This window comes from Rhinopithecus roxellana, chromosome 13, assembly GCF_007565055.1.
Source record: "Rhinopithecus roxellana isolate Shanxi Qingling chromosome 13, ASM756505v1, whole genome shotgun sequence".
Lineage (NCBI taxonomy): Eukaryota > Metazoa > Chordata > Mammalia > Primates > Cercopithecidae > Rhinopithecus > Rhinopithecus roxellana.
Genome location: NC_044561.1, coordinates 134,846,380 through 134,865,821, shown reverse-complemented (window position 1 = coordinate 134,865,821; position 19,442 = coordinate 134,846,380). Strand labels below are relative to the sequence as shown.

At 44.1% G+C, this 19,442-nt stretch overlaps 2 protein-coding genes and 3 gene segments (V, D, J or C); all 5 read left to right on the top strand.

Annotated features, from left to right (window-relative positions):
* LOC104671035 overlaps positions 1–19,442 on the top strand; it is a 724,295-nt gene that overhangs the window by 84,596 nt on the left and 620,257 nt on the right.
* Positions 1–19,442, top strand: part of LOC104674970 (immunoglobulin lambda-1 light chain-like) — a 651,096-nt gene that overhangs the window by 33,205 nt on the left and 598,449 nt on the right. For 2 of the 4 annotated variants that reach the window (XM_030914089.1, XM_030914088.1), the window contains exons 1-2: positions 5,421–5,574; positions 5,690–5,996. The exons of 1 other annotated variant lie outside the window; for it this stretch is intronic. In XM_030914089.1, coding sequence (XP_030769949.1) covers positions 5,451–5,574; positions 5,690–5,996 — 431 coding nt within the window. In that variant the 5' untranslated portion in view covers positions 5,421–5,450. Of the gene's footprint in view, positions 1–5,420; positions 5,575–5,689; positions 5,997–19,442 lie in introns of those variants that run through there. One more of the 4 variants, XM_030914090.1, reaches the window with a different exon arrangement.
* The window catches only part of LOC104674962, a 66,613-nt gene that overhangs the window by 27,387 nt on the left and 19,784 nt on the right, over positions 1–19,442 (top strand).
* Positions 722–19,442, top strand: part of LOC104674967 — a 611,567-nt gene continuing 592,846 nt past the window's right edge.
* The window catches only part of LOC104672491 (immunoglobulin lambda-1 light chain-like), a 605,026-nt gene continuing 603,811 nt past the window's right edge, over positions 18,228–19,442 (top strand). Inside the window, exons 1-2 of the mRNA XM_030914094.1 lie at positions 18,228–18,373; positions 18,462–18,767. Coding sequence (XP_030769954.1) covers positions 18,325–18,373; positions 18,462–18,767 — 355 coding nt within the window. The 5' untranslated portion in view covers positions 18,228–18,324. The remainder of the gene's footprint in view (positions 18,374–18,461; positions 18,768–19,442) is intronic.

Here is a 19,442-nt window from a genome sequence, read left to right as displayed (position 1 = left end):
CTGTCCTTGTGAACAACCCCTAGCTGCCCTTCAACCTAGCTCCTCAGCTGACCCCTTTTTCATAATGCCCACCCTGATGGCACATGTGGGCAATTAGATGTTTCTAGAATGCCATGCGGGGGTGCTGACAACTTTAAATGTCATATATGTATGTGGCTGCATATCCCACAGACCAAGACTACTTCTGGGAGTGAGAAATCACAGTAATAATGAATAGGATGAGAGAAGCAGTGTCTAGTAATCAGACCATGGATATGTGAATACAGACACTGACTGGAGAGCTGCAGAGACCAGCTGGGTTCTGAAGTCTCTGAGTCATGGGAAAGTGTGTGTTCTGGGATCAGCATCAGATCTTTTGGAACTGCCCTGTGGTTCCTGCACAGCTTCTACACGTAAGGACTATTCACTCAAAGAAATCCAGGCCTGGGGGCTGGGCCCTGTGTTCACTGATGGAGACTCAGCAGCTGTGTCCCCTCTGGCCTGGCAGAGATCCCTGAGCAGGGACCTGTGTATGGTCTCAACAGGTGCTTCCTCCCAGGGCCTTGCAAGAAGAAAAGCAAATGTTCCTCCTGCTCAGTCTGCAGAATGAGCTGAGCTGCATCCCCAGGGCTCAGGGAGGGGCTGGGCAGTCCCTGGGTGGAAACACATTTGCATGAGCAGCCCCTCCTCTGCGGTGGGAAGAAAAGGAGGCCTGGGGCAGCCCAGCCCCACTGCGAGGAAAGAGGCTGTGTCCACCATGGCCTGGACTCCTCTCCTCCTCCTGCTCCTCTCTCACTGTACAGGTAGGAAAAGGACTCAGAGACCAGGGTCAGCCAACCAGCCTGATTCTGACTCTTCTGTCAAAGATCGCTAAAACATGTCACCCTGGTTTCTACCTTAAAACCTATAAATGCCTGTGTTTCCAGGTTCCCTCTCACAGCCTGTGCTGACTCAGCCAACCTCCCTCTCAGCGTCTCCTGGAGCATCAGCCAGACTCACCTGCACCTTGAGCAGTGGCATCAATGTTGGTAGCTACAGGATATTCTGGTACCAGCAGAAGCCAGGGAGTGCTCCCCGGTATCTTCTGAGCTACTACACAGACTCAGATAAGCACCAGGGCTCTGGAGTTCCCAGTCACTTCTCTGGATCCAAAGATGCTTCAGCCAATGCAGGGATTTTACTCATCTCTGGGCTCCAGTCTGAGGATGAGGCTGACTATTACTGTATGATTTGGCACAACAATGCTTCTCACAGTGACACACACACATGGGGAAGTGGGACAAAAACCTCACCCTGATCTGCATCTTGTTCCATAACAGTTTTTAAATTTTAAAATAACCAGCCTAGACACAAACTACATTTGGAAGTACTTTCTAGCTGTAAAAGACTCTTCTCTCAATTTCCCATCCTTCTGAAGTCTCAGTAAAACAAAACAAAACCAAAGCACCTGATGACCCTGAAGTGTTGCCTGCGTGTCCATATGTGCTAACACCAGTGTCTGTGGAGCTGGACTATTTTTTTCTTGAAAGAAGCAAAATGAGCCTTTCCTAGTTCACAGCATGGTCAGAACCTAGGGACATGGTAGCAGGTGAACAGTCCCCTGCAGCATAGACTCTGCTCTTCCAGCGTACAAGCAGAGACCTCCCCTTCCATCCCTAGTAGTCTGTTCTCAGGGCTGTCTGAGGCTCACTTTGTCCCAGGAAGAAGGCACTCAAATATGAAATGCTGCCTGAGGACGCAGGTCAAGGAGGAATTCCAGATACAGTGCTGACCTGGCTCAGTCCTGGGTACCTGCATTTCAGTGGAAATGTCAGGAGATGGGGTTAGGTCTGAGGGTAACTGTGGACCTGAGGCCAGTGAACCTCTATGTAGGACATGAGAGAGTCAAGGGGAGGCTCCACTATGGCTGAGACAAGGCTGAGGCTGCTCCTTGGCCACGGGGGAAGTAGGTCCCAGGGATGTGACTTTCCTGCAGCTCATCCCACTCAGGACCACGGCGACTGCTGAGGGTGGGTTTCCTGATCCTTCAGGGACTGTGTTCTCTTGTCCTCTCTTACACCATTGGAGCTTCTCCCTGAGTCAGGGTCTAGTGGTGAGTCTGTGGAATATCCCGGTACAGAAACTGCCCAATATGTGCTTCAAGTGACTCCTCCCAAGGAAACTCTTGAGGAGTCCCCATCTCAATGTCACCGTTTTCTGCACGGGGAGCCACAGAAACACTGGGCATTCCCTCCCAGAAAGAGCACCTACGTTTGTGACCTAGGACAGCAGTGATGGTCCCTCAGGGGTCCCAGCATGATCCTCCGACTCTGGGCTTATTCCCACAGCCTCCTGGACAACCCCCGGGCTCCAGCCTGAGGACAGGCTGTTTATCACTGTCACACAGCTGCATCCTGACTCCATGTTACCAAGGGTTCCTGTTCCACGGGCAAATGAGAGAAGATCTACCCCACTCATCCTCTCTACCCATCCCTCCTTTATCCCTGCCTGTGACCAACACTAGATCATGTCAAGGCTTCTGCTGTCACTTGTGTTACTGAAAGCAAAGCAAGGGTTCAGTAACAATAACTCCTTTTTTTACTGATCTCCCAATGTAAAGAGAATCAACTTGTTTCTAGAAGCAAAAGGAGCTGACCACACATTGTGGGTGTGGATGAGGTGGGGATGACAAAAAAGAATCCAGCCTGTGTGACCCCGAAGTCCAGTAGCCTTTGACCTGGTCCCAAAGGTGTCCCCTCCTTTTGGTGCAGGCATGCTGACCATTTCCTGAACTGAAACTGTTGGAGAGATGACAAGAAAGTGGAATCCAGCCTGTGTGACCCAGAGACCCGAATGTGAGAGAGGAAGTCTGATGTTTAAGAAAACGTGGGCTCAGCATTCTGAGAGGTGGCATGACCTAGAGCTGGTGCAGAAGAGAAGCAAGAGAGATGCTCAGCCTTAGGTGGCCCAAGCACAGCGGTCCTGTCAAAGGGCTGAGCTCTCTGCAATATGGATATCCTACAGAGACACCCCTGGGTAGGCTGTGGTCCCAGAATGATGCAAAAATGTTAATGGAAGTGAGCAGGGGATGGTTTATGGGGGAATGAGGAGACGGGTGTGGGGTCAGATGTGGTAAAGAGGGTGCAGCCTGAAGAGGAGATTGTCCATTGTGTCTCATAGGAGGAGGAGGCCCAGGGTCTAGAGCAGTTACAAAAGGAGGACCCACAAGGACCCTGAAGACACACAGGGACTGGAGTTTTGGTCTATCTGTGAGGGTCCCTGTGGAGGATCACATAAAAAATCCATAGTCAGTGTCCTCTGCTCAGCACTCACTGTCCCAGGAGTTGCCCCTTCCTCCCAGAGCCTCTGGGTGTCCAGGTTCCTTAGCTGTGGACCTGTTCTTCTCTCTGTCCTCAGCCTAAGAGCTGGTGGGGCATCCACCAGGAAGCGCATCCGTGGGCGGGGAGGGGGCCATGGGCAGCCTTGTCCTGTATGTGAGACACCGCTCAGCGTCGGCGACCCCCATTCATTACAGTGGGAGGAAAGGAAAACAAAATTCACTGTGACCATCTATGCATCACCAAAGAAAAAGCAATGAGAAGAAAACAGGAAGCAGAGCCCAGATCTAATAGCTCGTTTCTACTTGGAAATAAATAAAACTTAATATGCCTGGTGTGTTATGTAAGCACAATAAACATTTTAAAAACTATAAAAATTATGTAAAAAACTTGGCTATCACAAAAAGGAACATTTAAAATAATGACACCCTTGAAATGTGATCCCAAAATACAGCGTACGTTTTACTTCAGTTACATATATGGATTGGTTTTATTTAAATGTCTATAATAAATCTCACTATTTGGTTGTTTAAATGGAGCATTTAAAATCTCAGTGTGGCTGGGTGTGATGGCTGATGCCTGTAATCCTAGGACTTTGGGAGTCTGAGGTGAGCTGATTACAAGGTCAGGAGTTCGAGACCAGCCTGACCAACATGGTGAAACCCCATCTCTACTAAGAAAATACAAAAAGTAGCCTGGCACAATGGCACATGGTTGTAATTCCAGCTACTTGGGAGGCTAAGGCAGGAGAATTGCTTGAACCTGATAGGCAGAGGTTGCATTCAGCTGAGATCGCACCTCTGCACTCTAGCCTGGGCAACCGATCAAGACTCTGTCTCAAAAAAAAAAAAAAAATCTAATTGTACAGGAACTACCTGGTGATACATTCACCAGTGTAAATATCAACATAACCATCTAGCTGTTTTCCTCCATCCCCATAAAATTCCCCAAACAAATATTTGTTGAGTCCAGGGTGTATCATGCCAGAACTCATGCAGTCATAGACATCATCTATTTCATTTTCCATTTTGATTAACAGAATTATCTTTTTTCTTAAGCTTATTTTTTAGTTTATTGGATTCTAGATGTCATTACAGATGAAAGATGAATAATTTCTATCACCTTCAAGCCACCCCCACCACACTCACTACTGAATTTGAACCATGACTTTTCCCTGGAAATCCTAGCTGGGGGCTCGATGCTAAGAGCTATCACATGTCAGGCTCACCTGAGGACAGACTCTGGTCATCAAACCAAGTTAAAATTTTATTTCTTCCCATCTTCAAAGACTGAACATCTTTGCTGTTTTTGCTCATAAGCGAGACCCTCCAAAAACATTTGCCAAGATCCCCCACAGACTGGCATTCGGTGCTTGGAGGACAGACTCCCAGGCAAGATCCCTGGTCACAGTATCCAGATGACTGTGACTGCAAATCTGGGGAAGTAGAGGGAGAACAAAGATTTACCAGAAAAACCCTCTGAGAATCCCTCCCCAGGGGATCCTAGTGGGAAGAGCTCATCAGCGCTGCAGGATCCACAGAGGAAGGAGAGCTCTGGCCACCAGGAAGGAGCCACATGAGAGGAGAGGACCCCGTGTCCAACACAGGAGGGGAAGTGAGTCCAGGGGGCCGGTCTCCACTATGGGCTTGATTCTGCAATAAAAGGACTTTGTGTAGCCATCACCTGAGTCCTCTACAATGTACAACCAAAGAACCATGGACAGATCCACTCCTGAGGAGTCCGGTAGAGCGTGAAGACTGCCCTGAGATCAAAGGAGGGTGACACAGGTGCCACTTTACCGGGCCTGGAGTTGGGAGTGGGAGCAGTGGACAGAATGGGGGAAGGCAGCAGTGTATCTCAGCCACTCTGGTTACCTGATCATAGGACGGTTTGTCTTAGTCTGGACACTAGGGGGCGTGTGGTGACCATTTCTGAGAAGACTGGGGGTGAAAGGAGCAGAACCAACCACCTGTTCTGCCAGTTGTCCTCAGCTCAGGGCTCACAACTGTGTTCTCCCCACCCCCTGGGACCACAAAGAGCCACCCCTGCCACCCCCTGACATCCTCAAGCCTAGAAGCCTGACCCGGGGCTCAGGGCGGGGTCACAAAGCTGGGAGGTCTGATTTGCATACATGGACTCTCCCCCTCTCAGAGTATGAAGACAAGGAGAGATCTGGGGGAAGCTCAGCTTCAGCTGTGGCTAGAGAAGACAGGACTCAGGACAATCTCCAGCATGGCCTGCTTCCCTCTCGTCCTCACCCTCCTCACTCACTGTGCAGGTGACAGGATATGGGACCAAGAGTGGTCCCTGGGAAGCCCATGGGGCCCTGCTTTCTCCTCTTGTCTCATTTTGTCTCTTGTCAATCACCATGTCTGTGTCTCTCTTGCTTCCAGGATCCTGGGCCCAGTCTGTGCTGACTCAACCACCCTCAGCGTCTGGGCCCCCTGGGCAGAGTGTCACCATCTCTTGTTCTGGAAGCAGCTCCAACATCGGAAGTAATTATGTATACTGGTACCAGCAGCTCTCAGGAAAGGCTCCCAAACTCCTCATCTATGATAATAATAAGCGACCCTCAGGGGTCCCTGACCGATTCTCTGGCTCCAAGTCTGGCACGTCAGCCTCCCTGGCCATCAGCGGGCTCCAGACCGAGGATGAGGCTGATTATTACTGCGCAGCATGGGATGACAGCCTGAGCGGTGCCACAGTGCTCCAGGCCCAGGGGGAAGTGAGACAAGAACCCCCTTCCTCCTCTTCCAGGAGGGTGAGCCCCCGGCAGCTGCTGCTCAGGGCTGGCCTGTGGCTTCTGCTGCTGCAGCTTCCCTCATGGGTCCAGGGACATCCAGGGCCCTGCATGAGAGTGGAGGCTCCTCCTCCCCTTTAGTCCTCAGAGTCAGCAACACAGTGTCCAGGAAAAGGAACATCCTGCTCCCTGCAACTTGGGACACAGGGTGTCTGCACTGAGGTCCTAGGCTGAGGTGGCAGGTCCATGTGCGTCATCACAGACCCACCTCTGGTGGGGAAACTTTGTCTCCGTCATCCTCCTTTTCCCATTTCCAGGAGTTTCCAGAGTGGTGTCTTCCTCCCCCTGCTCTCCAGTGTGAATCCCTCTGCTTCTTTTCTCCCCAACCCATTCTTTTTTAAATAAAACTCCTTTCATGTAGGAATAATGCACATCTAATAAAACACCCAGATTTATAATAGGAAAGTATACACATTTTGACATTTTTTTGATCCTTGAATACATCACCACCAACAGGGAGTTATGCAACCTGTGACCAACCCCAGCAACCCCTCATGACCCTTTGTCATCTCCCTCCCTCCCTTCCTCAGTGCTCTCCTGTGCAGCCACAGATCTGTCTCTCTCAATATTGTTTGGTTTCCATTTTCTGGAATGTATCAGTGTTATCAAGCATTATCTTTCCATTTGTTCTGGCTTCTTTTACTCTGCACACTTCTTTTGAGTCTCTTCCTGTGCTTGCTGAATTGCACCCATTCCATAGAGGGATCATTACTACCTTTGAGGGCCGTTACGTTGATTATTCCTGATTTTGTTTATTTATTTTAAAGTTTGAATTGATCATCCATCAAAATGAAACTCTTGGAGTGATGTTCATCTAAGGTGACAGGAGAGTCTGTGAGGGCTTGTCGGGATTCTTCCTTCCTCATCTCTTGCCTCTGGTTCTCTCTATAGCGGAAGAGGTTCTCATATTCGATTTATTTCCTTATTCATTTATTCGGGTTTTTAAGGATTTTAGTGGGTTTTTTCTTTTTAAATATTAATTTGTTATTTTAATAGGTTTCTAGGGAACCGGTGGTGTTTGATTACATAAATAAGTTCTTTAATCATAATTTCTGAGATTTTGGTGCACTCATCACCCAAGCAGTGTACAGTGTACCCGGTGAATAGTCTTTTATCCTTCACCCACCTTCTACCGTTTCCTCTGAGTCCCCAAAGTCCATTGTATCATTGTTATGCCTTTGTGTTCTCATAGCTTATCTACCACTTATGAGTGAGAACATACAATGTTGTGTTTTCAATTCCTGCATTACTGCACTTAGAATAACAGTTTTCAGTTCCTTTCCAGTTGCTGTGAATGCCATTATTTTGTTCCTTTTTATGGCTGTGTAGTGTTCCATGATATGCCTATGTATAACATTTCCTGTATCCACCTGTTGATTTATGGGCATCTGGGCTTGTTCCATGTTCTTGCAATTGCAAATTGTGCTGCTGTGAAACATGCTTCTGCAAGTATCATTTCTGTATAATGACTTCTTTTTCTCTGGATACATAGCTAGTTATGAAATTGCTGGATGAAAGGGTACATGCATTTTTAGTTCCTTAAGGAATGTCTACCCTGTTTTCCATAGTGGTTGTACCAGTTTACATTCCCACCAACAGTGTAAAAGTGGTTGTTGTTTTTTTTTTCACCACAACCATGCCAACATCTAATATTGGCTATTCTTGTAGTATTAAGGTGGTATTGTATTGTGGTTTTGATTGGCATTTCCCTGATCATTAGATGATGCCGAGCAGTTTTCTTTATGTCTGTTGGTCATTCGTGTATCTTCTTTTAAGAATTTTTATTTACATCCTTAGCCTACTTTTGGATGAGATTGTTTAGTTTCTCCTTGATAATTTGTTTGAATTCTTTGTAGATTCTAGACTTTAGTCATTTGTTGGATATATAGATTGTGAAGATTTTCTTCCACTCTGGGTTGTCTGTTAACTCTGCTGATTAGTTCTTTTGCTGTGCAGAAGATTTTTAGTTTAATTAAGTCCCATCTATTTATTTTTGTTCTTGTTGCATTTGCTTTTGGGACCTTGGTCATGAAGTCTTTGCCCAAACCAATATCTAGAAAAGTTTTTCCAATGTTATCTTCTAGAATCTTTTGGTCTCAGGCCTTAGATTTAAGTCTTTGATTCATCTTGTATTGATTTTTGTATAAGTTGAGTGATAAGGATCCCGTTTTATTCTTCTACATTTGGCTTGCCAATTATCCCAGAACCATTTGTTGAACAGTGTGTCCTAGAGTATAGTCTGATGCCTCTGGATTTGATTTTGCTGTTGTTGTTGTTGTTTGTTTGTTTGTTTTTTTATTAGTCTTGCTATGGCTATGCGGGCTCTTTTTGGGTTCCATGTGAATTTTAGGATTGTTTTTTCTAGTTCTGTGATAAATGATGTTGGTATTTTGATAGGAATTACATTGAATTTCTAGACTGCTTTAGGTAGTATGATCATTTCACAATATTGATTCTACCCATTCATGAGCACGGGATGTGTTTTTATTTGTTTGTGTCATCTGTGATTTCTTTCAGCAGTGTTTTGTAGTTTTCTTTATAGAGGTCTTTCGTTTCCTTGGTGGGGAATATTCCTAAGTATTTTTTATTTTTGCAGCTATTTGTAAAAGGAGTTGAGTTCTTGATTTGATTCTCAGCTTGGTTGCTGTTGTGTAGCAGAGCTACTTATTTGTGTGTCTTAATTTTGTATCCTGAAATTTTGTTGAATTCATTCACCAGCTCTCAGAGATTTTTGGATGAGTCTTTAAGGTTTTCTAGGTATACGATCATATTATAAGCAAACGGTGACAGTTTGACTTCCTCTTTGCCAATTTGGATGCCCTTAATTTCTTTCTCTCGTTTAATTGCTCTGGCTAAGACTTCCAGTACTATGTTGAACAGAAGTGGTGAAAATGGGCACTCTTGCCTTGTTCCAGTTCTCAGAAGAAATGCTTTGAAATTCTTTCTGTTCAGTATAATGTTGGCTGTGGGCTTGCAGTAGAGGGCTTTCATTACCATAAGCTATGTCTCCTCTATGCCAATTTTGCAGAGGGTTTTAATCATGAAGTCATGCTGGATTTTGTCAAATACTTTTTCTGCATCTATTGAAATAATCATGTGATTTTTGTTTTTAATTATGTTTATGTGATATATTACATCTATTGACTTTGTATGTTAAACCCTCCAAGCATCCTTGATAAGAAACCCACTTCATCATGGTGGACTGTGATTTGATAGTTGTTGGATTCGGTTAGCAAGTATTTTGTTTAAGATTTTTGCATCTATGTTCATCAGGGATATTGGTCTGTAGATCTCTTGTTTCGTTACGTCCTTCCTTCATTTTGGATTCAGGGTGACACTGGCTTCATAGAATTATTTAGGAAGGAGTTCCTATTTCCCCGTCCTGTGGATTAGTGTATTAGTCAGTATTCCAGAGGGACAGAACTAATGGAGTTTATTAAGTATTAGCTCACAGGATCACAAGTCCCACAATAGGCTGTGTGCGGGCTGCGGAGCAAGGAGAGCCAGTCCAAGTTCCAAACTGAAGAGTTTGGAGTCCGATGTTCAAGGGCAGGAAGCATCCAGCACAGGAGAATGATGTAGGCTGGGAGACTAAGCCAGTCTCTTTTGCACATCTTTCTGTCTGCTTATATTCTAGCCATGCTGGCAGCTGATTACCTTGTGCACACCCAGATTAATGGCGGGTCCGTCTTTCCCAGCTCCTTGACTCAAATGTTAATCTCTTTGGCAAAAACCCCCACAGACACACCCAGGATCAATACTTTGTATCCTTCAATCCAATAAAGTTGTCACTCAATATTAACCATCACAGTTACTGTCATAGACTTTATACCAATTCTTCCTCCAACGTCTGGTAGAATTCAAATGTGAATCTGTCTGGTCCTGGACTTTTTTGGGGGTTGACGTTTTAAAATTATTGTTTCTATCTCACTGCTCGTTATTAGTCTGTTCAGAGTTTCTACATTTTCCTGGTTTAATCTAGGAGGGTTGTGTATAGTTAGATATTTATTCATCTTCTCTAGGTTTTTTAGTTTATGTACATATTATCTTTTGTATTGTTTTTGTTTTAATTTTATTTAGTTGTGGTCTAATCTTAGTTATTCCTTTTCTTCTTCCGAGTTTGGGTTTGCGTTGTTTTTGATCCTCCAGTTTCATGAGGTGTGACCTCAGAGTTTCTGTTTGTGTTCTTTTAGGCGTTTTGATGTGTGAATTTAATGCTAAATTTTTCTCTTAGCTCTGCCTTTGCCGTATCCTGGAGGTTTTGATAGATTGTATCAAGATTTAGTACAACTGCAGCCTCACTATTGACCAACATTTTTTAATTCCTGAGAGTGTGACCTCATTGAATCCTGAACCGCTTTATGATTGCCTTCCACGCAGTAGGCCTTGGTTAGAGAGGGAGTGCTTGTAGCCTGGAGGTAGGATTCTGCAATTAATCAAATAAAAACACTGGAGGTCAGTTAAATTTGAATTCAGTAAAACAATGACAAAGAATTAGTGTGGGTTAGTATATCCCACACAATATTTTTCTTTGGAATGCAAACTTACCTGGGTGCCCTGTAGTTTATCTGTCAACTCCTCACAGGATTCAAGACTTGGAAGATGGAGTGTTGGGGCTGACCTCCTCTTACTGATGCCAGTTCTGTGAGATGAAGACAGAGCTTCTCTAACACAGCTACCCTCAAAAAGCAAGTCAGCAATAAATAAATGATAAAAGATTCCCAATCAATAATGCCTACTCACTTCCATAATTCTTCTTTCTATTATTCTTCAAGTGTGCAGACTCAAGACCTCTGCTGGGGTTGCTGCAGCCAGAGATCTGGATGAGAGACCTCATAAGCCTTTCAAAACCAGATGCAAGGGGACTACTCGGTTCCCATACAGTGTGGCTTAAGCCAGGGGTAAATAAGTAAGAAATAGAAGAGCTCAGCATGGCTCTCCATTTGTCCAGTTATTGGGGGAACACACCCCCATTATTTCTATGTAGGTTCCTTTTATTTTCCCTAAGTGTCAGCTGGTCTGAGAAATAAAGAGAAAGAGGACAAAGAGGGGAATTTTACAGCTGGGCCACTGGGGGTGACATCTCATATCAGTAGATCCTTGATGTCCCCTGAGCCACAAAACTGCAGGTTTTTATTAAGGACTTTAAAAGGGGAGGGGGTGTATGAACAGGGAGTAGATCACAAAGATCGCATGCTGCAAAGGGCGAAAGATCACAAGGCAAAGGGCAAAGCCAAAACCTCCTGATGAGGGTCTATGTTCACATATTGTCTTGATAAACACCTTCAACAACAGAAAACAGAGGTTTTTTCCCACCCTAGTGAGCCTGAGGGTACTGCAGGAGATCAGCATGTATTTCAGTCCTTATCTCAACTGCAGAAGACAGACACTCCCAGAGCAGCTGTTTATAGACATTCCCCCAGGAATTCATTCCTTCCCCCAGGGTATTAATTATTAATATTCCTTGTTTGGAAAAGAATTCAGCCATATCTGCCCTACTTGCATGTCTGTGTATGGGTTCTCTGCAAGAAGAAAAATATGGCTCCATTCTGCCCCACTCCTCATGCAGTCAGACCTTACAGTTGTCTTTATTTGTACCCTGAAAATCACGTTATTCTGTTCTTTTTCAAGGTGCACTGATTTCTTATTGTTCAAACACGCATATTTTACAATCAGTTTATACAATAGTGGTCCTGAGGTGATGTACATTCTGAGCTTATGAAGATAACAAGATTAAGAGATTAAAGTAAAAACAGGCATAAGAAATTATAAAAGTATTAATTTTGGGAACTGATAAATGTTCGTGAAATCTTCACAATTTATGTTCCTCTGCCATGGCTCCAACTGGTCCCTCCATTGGGGTCCCTGACTCCCCGCAACATCCAGTGAGACACCAAACTCTAGGGACCTTTTGATGCTGAAGGTGGGTGGGCTGAGAGTAGGGAGAGGCCCACCCTGAGAGCCCAGAGCTTCCAGGACAGAGCTTGGCAGTCTGAAAAGGTGCCACACTGTTGAGTGGAGAAGGAGACATCTCCGGCCACAGGCCTGCAATTCTGCTGGCTTCCCCATCACCGAACTGGGCTCTCTGCTCTGATGTCTGTCAGAGAATCTCCTTCAGTGAGACTAAGATTCCAGGGCTTTACTAAAAATAACAGCATGAACCAAACAGACATGTGATGACACAGGAATTCTGTGCAGAGCACTAACTACAAATACAGCTCAACAGAGGCCCTTACACTCATTATCTTTCATGCAGAAGAAAAAGACAAAGGCAGAGAGCAACTGAAGGGCTCAGCAGGTCTGCTACTGGGGCAGCACTATGTGCTGTAGGCTTGTCCTTGAGGGGTCAACAGATAAGAACAACTGGGAAATCATCCTGCTGTGACCCTGTATCATCTGCTCCCTGCTCACTGGGGTCAGCAGCTGTGTCCTCACAGGGAACCAGATTCAGCCAATTTGGCCTTCTCCACCCCAGCTGGGAAATGTATTCTAGTGACTGTCTGGACTGAGGTTCTATGAAGGAGCTGGCAGACAAGAAGAGGGGGCTGATTTGCATGAAGAAACAATTGCACGCCTTTTCCTTTCATCTAAAACCTATTAATGGATACTCTGAGGCCACCCATAGAAATCAAGCTGGTCTTCTAAATTTGGGGGTTATGAAGGAGTCATTCCTGATCAATCTACAGGAAGGGGGGCCATCAGCAGTAGGAGGTCAGAGTGAGGCAGAAACTGGCTTCTTTGAGACTCATTACCACTGCCACCAACTTTGGGACAAATGGGGTCACCTGCTATAACAGTCACCCCAAACTACTCACAGGAGTCTGAGCCTAGTCCCCTCACCTTATTGCTTCTGATTCTGGTACATTCCTCTGTTTTCCTGGACCCCTTGCCCGTGTCTGAGTCCAGGGTAACAGGGGTAGCTCCATCCCAGTCAACACCTATACAGAAGTAACAGCTACTATGGTTGAAGCAGAGTCCACAGTTGTACCTATGAGGGCCTATCCTGCTCCCCCATCCCATCACACAGGTGACCACTGCTGTGTTTCTCATGGACTGACCCTTTTCCCCTGGAAAACACAAAGTATTTATTCCTCTCTAACACTAGGCATACAATAGAGGGGGTAGGGGTGGGTGTGAAGCAGAGTGGCTTTTTCAAATGTAATGCAGTAAGACCCTGGCTACAGAAAATCATTTCACAAAACTCCACACCCTTTCGTGGTAAAAACACTCAACAAACTATGAATAGAAGGAAACTACCTCAACATAGTAAAGGCCATCTACGAAAATCCTACAACTAGCATCATATGCAATCTGAAAGACCAAAGATATGTTTTTGTAATATCTCTCAGGAACAAAGCAACAATGCACATTTTCACTGCTTCTGTGAAAAACAGCATTGGAAGACCCAGCTAGAGTAATTAGGCAAGGGAAAGAAATAAAATTAGAAATAAAAAGTGAAATTATCTCTGTTTTCATTTTATTTAATGTCATATGGAGAATACCCTTAAAAGTCCCACAAAGGAAACTTTGTCAGAATGATTAAATGTATTTGTTAATGGTTCCGAATACAAAAATCACCATGTAAAATTATCTTGTGGCTGGGCATGGTGACTCATGCATATACTCCTAGCACTTTGGGAGACTGAGGTGGAAGGATAGCCTGGGGTCAAGAGTTCAAGACCAGCCTGGGTAACAAAGCAAGACCCTGTCTCTACAAAAAGAAAGAGAGAGAGAGAGAAGAAAGAAAGAATAAAGCAAGGAAAGACAGACTGAAAGGAAGAAGGAGAAAGAAAGAAAGAAAGAAAGAAAGAAAGAAAGAAAGAAAGAAAGAAAGAAAGAAAGAAAGAAAGAAAGAAAGAAAGAAAGAAAGAAAGAAAGAAAGAAAGAAAGAAAGAGAAAATAAATCTCTTACATTTCAATATTTGAGCAGACAGGAAACAACCCAAAACAAAATCAGGACCCACACCCATTAAGATGGCTTTGCCAAAATAATAGAAAATAACAGGTTCTAGCAAAGATGTGTAGAAATGATAACTGTTATGCATTGCTGGAGGGACCATCAAATAATGCACCCACTGTGGCGGCCTTGGTGACAGTTTCTCAGAATACTAAACACAGAATTACCATTTTATCAGAATTTTCACTTCTGGGAATGTGCCTCAAAGATTGAAAGCGGGATCTCAAAGAGACAATTATATACTCTTGTTCATAGGAGCATTATTCACAATACCTAAAAGGTGGAAGCAGCCCAAGTGTCATCTATTGGATAAACGAGATATAGTATACACACACAAGGCAATATTATTCAGCCTTAAACAGAAAGTTCTGACCCATGCAATGGCATGGATGAACCCTAAAGACATGATGCCAGCAGAAATAAGCTGGTTTCAAAGGATAAAAGTTGTTTGCTTGTCCCTCTATGGGGTATCTAGTGTAGTGAAATGCATAGAGGCAAAAAGTAGAATGATGTTTTCCAGGTATGAAATTTTGGTTTGGGAAGATGAAAAATACCTGGAGATAAATCTTGGTACTGTGCTTATACAACAATGTGAATTTACTTAATGACACTGAAGCATACACTTGAAAATGGTTAAAATGTTGTATTTTGTGTATTTTGTGTTTGAATAATTTAACACAGTCAAAAAGAAAAAGATTTATATTCAGTGCAGTTTCTCTACTTCCAAGAAGAATAAAAGCAAACAGGACTAGGAGAGTGTGCCTGAGTCTCCAGGACACCCTTCCTTCTGTGCAAGCCCCACAGCATCTTAACAGACCAATAGAGTTGAAGGTGCTTCATCGCAGGTGACACAAAATAACATGAGAAAGTCTGGGGGTCACCATGATGGTAGCAGTGAGTGCCTGACCCAGTCCGGGAGCTGCCACTAGTGCAACAATAGCCAAAGAAGTGGAGATGAAGCTGGTGGCAGTGGTAGCAGCCTCTACAGCTGGAGACGGGCATCTGCTGTCCTATGAAAATGGTTCATAGTTGATATATCTGGCAAAGATATGTCAATGATAGTGGCATATTTCATCCAGAAGCAACCAAACATGAAGGAAATGTCCCTCAGTGCTTTGGTCAACCTGGCATGGGAGTCCCCAACACAGGATGAATATGATACCATTTCTGGATAAATAATGGGAGTGCATGATGACCATTAGACACCTGGGGAAATGACTAGGCTGAATAACATTGTTAAAACAATGAGGAAAGAAGGAGATTTATTCTTGGTAAAGAAGCACCTGGATCCAGGGAGTAAAGACCTGAAAGACGATTGCCCAAGATGTGGACTTTTGGATCAGGACCTTGGTAACACAGATCCTGTTTATGACAACCAAAAGCGAAGCAGTGCCTGGTCTGTGAGTAGGAATCCGAATGGGGGAACTGAACAGGAAGCAGCAGAAAAGAGGAAGAGGAGCTCAGTGCAAATAGCAGGATGAGATCTCAGAGAACACCAACAAGGTCCAGAGGGACCCTTTGCTTTCTGCTCAGAGCCTTCCCCCTTACACCTTTTAGAACACCCATTTAACAAAGATGGCTACTGCTATATTCTAACTGAGCCTGATCCACACACTCTTGGTCCTCAGAAGGTTGAAGACTTTTCAGGCAGGAGAACTTATTCCTGGAAACCTCCATAGTGACTGCTTCTATGAACAGGTTTTGTTAGCTTAACTTGATTGAGCTCCCCAGGTAAAGATCTCCAATGGCCAGCTGGCTGTCTGTGGTTGGAAGGAAGGACTACTCTATAAGGCCTCTCACAGGGCATAGAAAGGGACCTGGTACTTTGAAATCACCATAAATGAGTTGTCACCAGACACTACTGCCAGACTGGGTTGGTCTCAGCCCTAAGGTAAACATCAATCTCCCTTAGGTTATGATAAATTTAGCTATTCTTGGCAGAGCAAAAGGGAACCAAATTCCACCAGTCCACAGAAAAGCAGTACTCTTCTAGCTTGGGCAGGGAGAGATCCTGGGATTTATATGAATCCTTCTGAAGACACAAAGACAGCCAAGTTATTGCCTGATACTTACAAAGATAAGGGTTTGATATAGTACAAGAATTATTTGTATTTTGAAGAAAAAGACATTTTGGATAAAGCACAGAAAACCTAAAACAGATTCTGCACAGTAAAGTAATATTGTATAAAAATTGTATCAATTAAGATGCTGCTTAAAAAGATATTTTTGAGGGAGTTGATTTCCAGTCATCTCACTGGAAAACAGCTGCATGGTTTGCATTAACTTTGGACTGTGCTGCAAGTGTCTTCCAAAGGATCTCACTTACTCCCCTATGAGTGACATGGGCTGGGACACTGTGGTAGAGCACACTCTGGCTAATGTCTTGTATCTCCTGGAGACAGAAGTGAATGGGAGGCACAGTCCTCCATGGGAACCCTGAACAGGTCTCTCTTTCTTTTCAAATATGGACTTTCTGGGGAATAATATAGATGGCTTTTGTTGCTGTTTGAACTCTCTCAAACATTCTCTCAAGATGCTGCAGAACATAGGATATCCATTTAGCAAGTTAAAAGTGTGAATAAGACTGTGAGAGACGCCCTGCTCATCATCATTCTCCTTCCACTTCCAGTGACTGCTCTCATTTTGTGTGCTACAAGCTAACAGCTACTGAACCCAAGATCTTGTAATCCCTCTGTAAAACTGGTGCTGTGCTGCATACTTTGCCAGCTGGGAGTTTTTAATCTTACTTCATTTTCTAAGGAGTGAATTGTCTTGTCCAAATAACTAACATATTTAAAGACATTTCCTTCTGTGGCCACTGATTCCCTGCTATACGTTTTCCAAGGAAGTGGTGAGCCTATTTCTGAGAACACCTGAAATCAGTGCCTGTCCCTTCCAAACCAATCAAAAAGTGATTGCCTTTTGGTGTGGGTTTGGTTTTGTTATTGATTTTAAAACATATCTTTGAACACTGACATCTCTGAAACTACTAGATCTCTAGAAGTGTAATTGTGAAAGAAGCTTGCCTGCAGCTTTGACAAAATGAGAAATTCTTCCCAAATAAAACTTGTTTTGAAGTTAAAAAGAGAATAATGTGAGATTGGAACCTGAGAGGTCTGAAGATTCCCAAGAGCACTCTCAATTCTGAAGCTGATTGTAAGATAAGGGCTCCCAACAGCCCTTCGCTTCTCATGATTCCCTGGAAGGACTCACGTAACTCACTGAAAACTGACATTCATTAATATAATGTTTCTACAGGAAAATAATACAGGTTAAAATAACTCAAGGGAAGAGACACATGGGCAGAGTTCAGGAGAATTCCAAGCACAAGCATCCAGTTGTCCTCTCCCAGTGGAGTAATAGACAATGCTCCATTCTGCTGGCAACAATGTGTGATTCTATGTAGGAAGCGTTGCCAGCCAGCAAAGCTCACCCAGGCTTGGTGACCAGAGGACTTTTGAGTGAGGGGGTGGGTGAGAGTGGGGTTGTTATGTAGTCCTTGATGATTATCCTCATGGCTCACTTGAGTTTCCACTGAATTGACAATGAAACTCCAAGCTTCTTCCATCTTTGGTCAATTTCTTTTTAAAAATTCTCTAAAGTAAATTATTTAAAAAATTCTCACTTAAACCAGCTGTTCATTTAATATAATGCTCGACACAAAAAGTCAAAAACTTTCAAAAAGTCAGTTATGTCATTAAAACAATTGTTTAGTCATTCAAACATTCAGATAGCAACACCACATAGAACTAAAATCGAACTAGTCACGGGGCAGGATTTCAGCAACAGCAAGAGAAAGTAGAACAAATAGGAATGAGCGAAGAATAGACAAGTAATGGGTGTGAATTGACCTGGAAAATATTGTGGCGATGTCCAAAGATAAATCAACAGTTGTTTGTTAAACAAGTGAAAGACCACGCATTCTCAGTCCAGGAGAGCCACCAGGGGGCGGTCGGGGTCTCTTGGATTGTAAGAGGCTCAAGAGAGTCAAACTGAATGAACCCTGCACAGTTGCTCACTGACTCATGTAAATGTTAGAGCAGCTGCTTCCTCCCACAGGGCAAATCCACAGCACACAGCCACCCTGGGCTGGCCCCTCACAGTGTAGCTGCTCTCAGGACTGTGGACCTAGGTGGAGATAAAGGCAGTAAAGATTTGCATACAGCAGCACACAACACACCCCCTCCCTGCACAGAGCTCAATAGGAGATAAAGAGCCATCAGAATCCAGCCCCAGCTCTGGAGCCAGGGGTCTCTTCCAATATCAGCACCATGGCCTGGACTCTGCTCCTCCTCCAGTTCCTCCTCACTTGCTGCCCAGGTTAAGAGAGATTTCAAATACCAGCCTTGGGGAGGGATCCTTGTGTCTCCCCTTCTAATTCCTAACATGTGTCTGTTTTTTGTTTCAGGGTCCAATTCTCAGGCTGTAGTGACTCAGGAGGCCTCACTGACTGTGTCCCCAGGAGTGACAGTCACTCTCACCTGTGCTTTCAGCACTGGAGCAGTCACCAGTGGTCACTATCCAAACTGGTTCCAGCAGAAACCTGGACAAGTCCCCAGGGCACTGATTTATGCTACAAGCAGCAAACACTCCTGGACCCCTGCCCGGTTCTCAGGCTCCATCCTTGGGGGCAAAGCTGCCCTGGCACTGTCAGGTGCACAGCCTGAGGACGAGGCTGACTATTACTGCTCACTGTACTATAGTGGTGCTCAGCACAGTGACAGACTCATAAGAGGAACCAAGACAAAAACCTCCCTGGGTCCTTGTGATGTGGAGATCACATGATCAGACACGCCAGCTCCCAAGACAGCCTACATGGGGAGCAGCCATAGAAAGGAGAAGGGAAGGGTCTGAATTGATTTCTATCCCTTCTTGTGCCCTGAAGTGGAGGGAATGTGAGAGTGATTTGCAGGAATTGAATCAGAGAAAGCAAAAGTTAATTGTTTTATATTAAAAACAAAAAAACAAACAGCAGGATCAGATCTAAAGGCTGAGTCTAAATTCATTTCCTCCAGAAATAAGCTTCTTCAAATGATGGACCTTCTGAGCTAAGAACAAAGAGAATAAACTCTCTATGTGGATATTATTAAAGTTTATTTTATCAAGTTACTCTCAAAGCAATACATGCCTATTATCAATTATCAATACATGCCTTTTATGCCTAAAATCAAAAAGTACTAAAATCACCAAGTTCTCTGCTAAGCGACCTTATCCCAAGCAATCAGAATAAGTACCTTTCTTCATTTGGATGCATTTTTTTAATTTCTGTTTTTAATATTTGCACAATGGTGATCAAACCTTGTTTGATCTGGTTTTATACACCTTGATGCCCTTGTCATTTAAAGTTAATGTAAGTAGTGTTCCATTTGTTTAAAAGGATAAAATATTT